Here is a 9,251-nt window from a genome sequence, read left to right as displayed (position 1 = left end):
AAAACTTGCTATTTGTACTCCAGTAGCTCCTAGGCAGCAGCAAGGTTCGTGTGAGGCACTGTACAAATGCAGAGGAAGACGGGGTCTCTGACCCAAAGACACGTGACTGTGACGTGTTTAGCACATCTTTGCGCACTCAGACAAAAATAATAATAAATCTGTTTTCTCCCTCCCAATCCTGCCATGCAATACAGCGACGATCCAGAAAACAGAAGAGGAAACCTGGGGCTTATTCCCCACAGGGGTCAGCATGAGGAATGCTTCGTAAAACAAGTTATTGCTCCGGGACAATGAATCAGTGGTTTATTATCAGGTCGACAATTACAGCGGCAGATACAAAAGCACCAGCAGAGGCCCAGTGCTAAGTGGGGATGTCACGTTCTTTGTACTGTGTCCCTGTCACCTCCCTTGGGCTACACAAAATGCAGGCAGAGAAAAGCTTGTAAAGTGCCCCTCAGTGCAGATGAACCGTAATACTGCCATCAGTGTGCCTTAGCCCTCTGCGCACTGCAGGTAGACCCAATTCCCCATTGCGCTGTAGTTCATCATAATACTGTGCACCTCCAACCTCTGAGCCATAAGAGGGCTACCATGGTTAAAGAGGGTCTTCCTACAGTCACGTACACAGGTTCAAGATGGCACCTGGAGCTGCACCAGTCCAGCTGGCGGCAGATTCTGATCTCACTTAGGGTCAGTGGTGATCCTACATCACCAAAGCCAGTGGAAGTTTTGCCACCCACTTCAGTGGCAGCAGGATCAGGACCTTAATGTGGCATAAATCCACCGCCACCTACGGAGTTACTCCAGGGTTACACTAAAGTAACAGAGCAGAATGGAGCCCCGCCAAGGAGTCAGCCAAAGAGACTCACGGAGGAGAAAGCAATCCCATCGTGCATTTGTACTGGTGTCCCTGTGGACTGATCAAAGTACAAACGAGGATCTAGGGATTGAAGGAAGATACGCACATTCCAGCCCAAGGGAACGGAGCTGTGGGCAGTGTGGTGAAGGGGAGGAGGAGGTGCTATTTCAAGGGGAAATCAGTATAATAGCCCTTTAGTATCTAGAGGTAATTCATTCACAATTTCCAAAGCCTGAGTTAGGCAAGTTGCTGCTGAAAGGGCCCGATTCTGAGCTCCCTTACTCTGATGTACATCGAGAATAACTCTGCTAAGGCCAGTGGAGTCATACAGTAATAAAACGAGCACACAGCGAGACCAGAATCAGGCCCAATGCAGAATAAAATAAAATCGACTTCTAAAATTATTTCTATTGTGTGCAAAAATGATAAAATACCCAGAGCATTATCTGGTAGGATCATCCAAACATCCTTACCCTAACCATCCTGGAAGGGTTTACCTAGGGCAATTCATACCATGATCCCAGACCAGAAAATAGCATGTGAGAATGGGGCCAGATCTGAATCTCAGTTAAATCCAGCGTCACTCCCTAATGATTTCAATGGAGTAACTCAGGATTTACATGGGCATAAGAGATCAGAATCTCCACCCATTCTGGAAATAAAGGGTGAAATGTTGGCTCCTTTGAAGACAATGGCAAAACTCCTATTGACATCAATAGGGCCAGGATTTCACCCATCATACACGCTACTTATAATGGACAGGAGAGAAGGAATTCAGTAGCTGGTACTGGCCAGAGGCTGGGATGTTTTGGGACATGGGAGAGCTGGGGGTCGGGTCTGATGGATGAGAAGGAGTTACAGCATTTGCTTCCTCTCCATTCACTATGTTTAAGGGACAAGTCACGGACCGTGAAATCTGGTCTCCCTCGTGAAATTTGGTGTTTTGTGTACTTTTACCCTGTATTATACAGATCTCACGGGGCAGACCAGCGTTTCTCAAACTGGGGATCCCGACCCAAAAGGGGGGTTGGGGGTCGCGGGGTTATTGTAGGGGGATCACGGTATTTGCCACCCTTACTTCTGCACTGCCAGACAGCAGCAGCTGCCGGCCAAATGCCCAGCTCTGCAGGCAGCAGGGCAGAAGTCAGGGTGGCGATCCCATACCACGTCGTCCTGACTTCTGCGCTGCTGCTGACAGCGGCGCTGCCTTCAGAGCCACCCTCCGGCCACCTAGCTCCGTAGGCAGTGCTATCACCAGCAGCAGGACAGAAGTAAGGGTGGCAATACCATGACCCTCCCCCTACAATAACCTTGTGACCCCCGTCAACCCTCTTTTGGGTCAGGACCCCTACAGTCACACCACCATGGCCTTTCAGATTTAAGTATCTGAAATCATGAAATTTACCATTTTTTAAACCCTATAACCGTGAAATTGACCAAAATGGACCGTGAATTTGGTAGGGTCCTAACTATGTACAAGTTTGCAACCGGATGGTTCAAAGCAGAAGTTGTCACATGTTCTGTGCAACATTCGCTATACAGAAGAGAGAACCCACCTGACAGAGCAAAGGCAACCAGACATTTGTGTCCCATTTCCCTTCTGCTCCCCCAACCTCATGTTCCCAGACAGCAAACCAGCACCCAGCACAGATCTCTGACGGGAGGCATTGTATTGCAGAAGCCTGGAGGATCTTTGCTTCATTAGATTCTCATTTAGAGCACACAGGCACTTGATCTCAAACCGTTATCACAGGAAATAATGGGTAGCTTGTAGGAGTCCACTATAAGCAGCGAGTGAGTCCAGCAGCCCGCTTACTTCTTCAGGTCCTGCTCTGCTTTGTCTGAGAGAGGGGGAAACAAAATCAATGCGTCAGAATTTCGACACCACTTCTCTGGAATCCCCTGCTAATTACACACCGGAAGTTTTGATGAACACGGTTAATATTTCACAAGTTCTGTGGTCTGGGGACTAGAGGGCCGGACCAGAGGCACCAAGTTTTTGGTTCTAATTCTGGAGCTGCTCTTGCACCCTCTGGGCCCTTGGGAAAGCCCCTCAGAACCTTGATCCTTGCTCTGCAGAACTCCCCTGGCAGCAGGATCAAGCCCTCTGGTTCTCAGTTTCTCCATCTGTAAAATGGGGGCCATCTTTACCTCTCTAACACGGCTTTTATAGAACTTACATCATTAACATCTCTAACACACTTTGGAAGGGGGCAGAGAGACAGGAGGAGTTACCTAGCTAAGAAGGCCCCGAGCTGAGTGAGTTTTGGGGCCTCCCGTGATGGGACACGGCAAAAGGAGAGGACAGGGCTTGTGAGATTTCCAGTCCACACTGGACTTCCAGGGTAGGTTTGAGGTCTCGCAAGATTTGGAGCCATGATAAGGCTACTTCCTGATTGCTGGTTTCCAGCAGCCAACCCACCCTGCCCCACTTATCTAGATCTTAGTGGGTTGTGCTGTCTCCACTTGGGGGTTGGGAAGGAATTTTTCCCCAGACCACCAGCTTGGCTGAGGCTGGTTCGGTTATTTCACCTTCCCTGTAACAAAACCTAGGGGCAACCAGCAGGCTGGGATTCTCTCCCCTCCCAGAGGACTCAGCTGGACCTATCTGAGGGTCATTTAGTTGTCGCAACTGTTGGCAGGTGCCCAGTGCAGGAACTTGCCGACGTAGGCTCCACATCCCGCAAGGTGGATGGAGGCAGTGTGTCTAGAGGCAGTGTGTCTAAACCCCTGGAAGAAAATGTGAAGCAGGGGATGGGGCACTACCGCGGGAGGACCACCTCTCCAATGCACCTGACGGTGACGCTGGTCAAGGTCCCCTCTTGCTCAACCCCCAAAACGGGAAGGGATGCTAGTGGGCAAGTGTGATGGTTGGCTCCCTCTGAGGTGGGGGACACCAAGAATTGGCAAAGGATCAGTGGGGTGCAAGTGACCACAATGGGCTGTCCCCCGACTGGAACTTTGGATTTAACTTGACTAATAAAGCTACAGCCTAGTTAAAACCCACATCACATGTCCTTGTCTTCTTCTGCCAACTTGCACTAGCTAACTCTCCCAGCCCCATTCACATGGACTCATGTTTCCCTGTCCTTCCTTTACAAATACTAATCTCAAACTGTTCGGCTGCTTCTCCAAACTGCTTTGGGATCTGCAGCACTGGACTGGAAAGCTCGCTGGAAGGGACCCTCTCCAACACTCCCTGCTTCTGGCCCAGGAAGTTCAGGGGAGCATTGATTTATTTGTTCATTTTAAAATCTAAAGGCCTGGAAGGTTTGTTTAGGATTCTGGGTAGCTTCTCAGTTTATCTGAGCCCATCACCAATGACCTAATAAAAAACAGCCACCCCTAACTGAACCCAAAGCACAATGAGGCTCATCAACAAAAATCTCACAGAGAGCGAGATCAGGGGGACCACACCCAGGAGAGTTTACCAACACGGCTCCAGCCTCATCACTTTATCAGCTTGGCGCCTGCTTCTGTTCCCATTAACCTAACCAGAGAGGGCCCCAGGGAAGAACATTCCCTAGTATTCTTTAATTGAGTCAGCCTGAGGCGCTTTCTGCCACAGCGGCCATGATCCTGGACCGTGGTTGTCTCACTAACAGAGGTGGAAGAAAGAGGGAAACAAAGGAAGGCACCTCACTCCCTGCCAGGAGGCAGGCCTGATCAAGAATGCTCCCAAGGGTACTCTCAATGCCCCAGCTGTGTTTGGGAATGCGGGGGGTGGAGGGGGGGGAAGGAGGCCTGCCTTAACACTGGTCCTTGGAGATGGAAACACCAAACGCGGATGCTAGACAAATCCATTCTTATTAAACATGCCCTTGCTCAAACCCTGGAAACCACTGGAGTCGCTGACCAAACCAGGCAGATCCCAGCCAGAGGGACTGTCCAGGTGCAGCCCTTACCTGCAGGGATGAACTTCAGCGAGCTACTGAATATTCAGAAGCGAGACTGCCCCCTCTTCAGCCCGTCGTTGAGGAACTCATGGCCCAGTCCATTGCCGCATTTGCCACAGGACACCTAGAAGATGCAAGGGAGGAACACGAATGAACCGGGGCCAACCCCCAGGCGCCCCCTTTGTGCTGCTATTCAGACAGCGAGCAGCAGGGACAAGTCAGGGAGAGCTGTCAAGCTTCTGCTTTACTCTCTACAAGGTTTTCATCAGCACCTTCAAGGCGCCTGGCCGCTCTTCGTACTTGGCCACACTGTCGGCATGCACGGTTTCAGTGAAGGCCGGCCAAGGAGACGAGTGCTGGTATTTTGCTCTGCTGGAGAACAGCTCATAACCGCATTTGGAACAGATGTAAATGCCTGGGGAGGGGGACAGGAGAAATGACGGGTTAACTCCAGGTGGCAGCTAACCCTGCAAATTCAGTCACATGTGTGCTGCACCTGTAACGCCTGGATCCTGCTGCCCAGACACCACTCAAGGTCAGAGAAGATCACCTCAAAGAATGGTTTACAATACAGCCCTGCTAAACATGAACTCAGGCCAGGATACACCAACAGGTCACCAAACCTTAGCCAAACCTGCCACCACCCGCTGTCACTTTCCAGTGGCCAAGATAGGACTAAGGATTTCATGGCAGTGGCAGGGATGAAATCTCAGAGCCCTCTACAGCAAAACTGCAAGCCTCTGTCACATGATCTAAAGAGAATCCCATTTAGCTACAAGCAGTACAGGGCCTATGACACCGTTCTGGATCCTCTCTGTCACAAGCACACACTGGCCTGTTCCTTATGCACCTTTGGCCCAAGCACGGCTCAGAAGAGAAGCCCTAGTCCACACCCACCTCCAGCTGACCCCAGCTCTGGCGCGGTTTCTCCCGCAAGACTGGGCCCCGCTCATTCTATTGCCCAGCTGGACTCTGGGCAGTCTGAGCTACCTGCCACGCCCATGCCCTGGCTGGCATGCCAGGGGGCTCTGCAAGCACCTGTGCGCCTCCTGGGGATTCAGAGCGGGTCTGGGGTTCTGTGCGGCCACTCGGGGATTGGGGGAGCTCAGACCCAGGCCCCACGGCTGAGCTGATCAGGGCTCCTGTGTTACCAGGAGGGGGCTGGCAAAGGGGTTCCTGCTGCCTCCAAGCCCCAGCAGCCCGGCCCCCCTGGCTGAAGGCCACCCTTATGGACAGGGAGAGCCCAACCTCCTCTATGAACTGCGGGAGCCCAGCCGCCCCTATGGAGAGAGGGAACCCGGCCCCTATGGGCAATGGCCACCCCTATGGACGGGGATCCCGGCCCCCCTATGGACAGGGGGAGCCCGGCCACCCCTATGGGCAATGGCCACCCCTATGGACAGGGGGATCCCGGCCACCCCTATGGGCAATGGCCACCCCTACGGACAGGGGGATCCCGGCCACCCCTATGGACAGGGGGATCCCGGCCACCCCTATGGACCGGGGGAGCCCAGCCCCTATGGGCAATGGCCACCCCTACGGACAGGGGGATCCCGGCCACCCCTATGGACTGGGGGATCCCGGCCACCCCTATGGGCAATGGCCACCCCTACGGACAGGGGGATCCCGGCCACCCCTATGGACAGGGGGAGCCCGGCCACCCCTATGGACAGGGGGAGCCCGGCCACCCCTATGGACAGGGGGAGCCCGGCCACCCCTATGGACAGGGGGAGCCCGGCCACCCCTATGGACAGGGGGAGCCCGGCCACCCCTATGGGCAATGGCCACCCCTACGGACAGGGGGATCCCGGCCACCCCTATGGACAGGGGGATCCCGGCCACCCCTATGGACCGGGGGAGCCCAGCCCCTATGGGCAATGGCCACCCCTACGGACAGGGGGATCCCGGCCACCCCTATGGACTGGGGGATCCCGGCCACCCCTATGGACAGGGGGAGCCCGGCCACCCCTATGGACCGGGGGAGCCCGGCTCCTATGGATCCCAGCCCCTATGGAGAGAGGGAACTCGGCCCCTATGGGCAACGGCCACCCCGATGGACTGGGGGAGCCCGGCCCCTATGGGCAATGCCCCCCCCGCGGGCCCCGCACCCGCACCCGCACCGGGCTCGAAGTGGCTCCGGAACGGCTCCCCGCCGAAGAAGGCGCAGAAGGACATGGCCGCCACGGGCGACTCGCGGCGCACTGCGCATGCTCCGCGCAGCGGCTGCAGGCCCTGCCCTGCCCGCGGCCCTCTGGGCCCTGGGGCTCTGCGGGCTGCTCTTGAGGGGGCGAATCGGAGCGGGGGGTGCAGCAGCTGGAGGCTGGGGCTACAGGGCAAAATCAGGGCTGGGGGGGGAGCAGCGTTAAGCCCGGGGCGAGGCGCTGGCAGAGGGTCACAGGGGGCAAAGCCTGGCACCGGGGGCAGCAGTTGCCCCAGGGGGACTGAGACCCCCCCGAGTTTGCCAAAATGGTGAGGGGGCAAAGGGGCTTTTTTCTTTACTTCCCCTCTCACAGACAGCACCTCTCAGCACGGACACCGGGGCCAGGCCCTGGCTCCTCGGGCCCGCCGGGGATTCAGTCCGTCCATTGCCGAAAGTGGTCGGGGTCCGAGTCCATGAGGAGCACAGGCTCCTGGGGGGGCGCCGGGCCAAATCCAGCCGAGGTGCAGATGGGGTGTGGAAACCCCCCGCCCAGGGGTGCTGTGATCACTTACACTGGGTGCCAGGGGCAGGGGCGTGTAACTTGCACCGATTTGACACCCGCGGGGGCTGCAGATCGAGAACAGAATAAGGACCTGGGCCTGCGTCTCCTCTCGCCTACCCCAGTGTAAAACTGGGCTGACCCCACCGCTTTAACCACTGCTAGACGCCAAGGGGCCTGCTTTAACTTCGTTCTTCTCTTGGCTTCTCTTCCTGCTCCCCCTCCTCACTTGGCCCTGATTTTCTCCCCTTCTTGCGGCCATGCAAATCAGGAGTAACTCCCAAGAACCCAGCTCAGTTCCTCTGGATTTACCCTGAGGTAGCTGACATTGGAATCTGGCACATAATGTTTATCTTGACATTCCCTGTTTGAACAGAAATTGCTCCATCTCTAGAAGTTCTCATAACCTTCCCCTGTAACCTTCAAATGAGCTGAATATTTCATTATACACAAGCCTGCGGGGGATCTGCCTAATGCACAAGACACTTCATGTCTCATCTGGACACTGAAGAAATCTGAATGGCACAGGGCTGATGGCAATCCAGGCCCTGCAGCAGCAAGCACCGCTGGAGAATAATGGCTTTTGCTGCAAAGAGTTTGTGAAGGACACTTCCAGACCTCACTCATCCGAAGTGGCATATTTTGAGCTGCTTGTTAGACTCATGGACATCGCTAACCTACACAAAGTAATAACCAACAGCAACCTCATATTCTCACTGGGCAGGTTCCTAGGGGGAACGGATTTGGAGTGGGAGGTGGAGCTCTTTGCCTCAAAGATAAATCCAGTCAAGTCAGTTTCCTTCTGACAGCTGATGGCCTTTGTCAAATGCACCCTCTCAGTACAGCAAAAACAAGGAGGAGTCCTCCTGGCACCTTAGAGACTAACAAATTTATTTGGGCATAAACTAACAAATGTATTTATATAAATGTGTTAGTCTTTAGGGTGCCAAAAGGACTCCTCGTTTTTGCTGATACAGACTAACACGGCTGCCCCTCTGAAACCTGTCTCAGTACAGTTCCCAGTGGACCGGTGTCACATTTCTGTTATTATTGATTACAGTGTATAAGGACCTTCAGACGGAGAAAGTACTGGGTCCTATAGGGCTCTTTAATCTAGTGGAGAAAGTCAAAACAAAAATCCATGCCTGGAACGCTGGAGTCAGGCAAACTGAAATTGGAAAGGCACAAATTGTTACCACTGGGGGGGATTAACCATTGGAACATGCTTCCAAGGAAAGTGGTGGATTCTCTCTCTTGCTGTCTTCAGATCCAGAGTGGAAGAGATGCTTTAGCCAAACACAAGCGACTGGGCTTAATACAGGGGTACCTGGGTGAAATTTATGAAGCTGGGATGCCCAGGAGGTCAGACTAGATGATCTAATGATCCTTTCTGGCCTTAAATGCTATGAATTTACATTGCAATAATGCCATAAGGCACTAATCAAGGACAGGACACCATTGCGCTAGGCTCTGTACAAACGCATAACAAGTGACAGGGCTTGACCCAAACAGTTTACAATCTAAGTAGATAATAAGATAGACAAAGGGTGGAAGAAAAGCAGCATTATTATCCCCATTTTACAGGTGTAGAACTGCGGCCCAGAGAGAATCATGACTTGTCCAAGGTCACACAGGGAGGCAGTGGCAGAGCCAGAAATTGAACCCAGGGCACCTGAGTCCCGATCAGTCATTTAACTGATGCTTTTGCTCTTCCTTGCATCTCAGAAATCATCAGCCTTGAGGGCAACATCAGCAGAGTATATTGATTTACTGGGTTATGGAGAATTAATTCTAGCA

General features: G+C 53.6%; 1 protein-coding gene across 1 annotated transcript; it reads right to left on the bottom strand.

Moving 5' to 3' along the window:
• Positions 1-286: 286 nt before the first annotated feature.
• MSRB1 (methionine sulfoxide reductase B1) lies at positions 287-6,950 on the bottom strand. Its single transcript, XM_084640840.1, has 4 exons — positions 6,876-6,950; positions 5,028-5,170; positions 4,765-4,879; positions 287-2,700 (listed from the first exon to the last, which is right to left on the bottom strand). The coding sequence occupies exons 1-4, from the start codon at positions 6,928-6,930 to the stop codon at positions 2,672-2,674; spliced, it is 342 nt and encodes a 113-aa protein (XP_084496966.1). The 5' UTR covers positions 6,931-6,950; the 3' UTR covers positions 287-2,671.
• Positions 6,951-9,251: the final 2,301 nt, after the last annotated feature.

Source organism: Lepidochelys olivacea (assembly GCF_965140295.1).
Source record: "Lepidochelys olivacea isolate rLepOli2 genome assembly, chromosome: 10".
Lineage (NCBI taxonomy): Eukaryota > Metazoa > Chordata > Testudines > Cheloniidae > Lepidochelys > Lepidochelys olivacea.
Note: the sequence above shows the minus strand (reverse complement) of the source record. Positions and strands in the feature narration are given on the sequence as shown.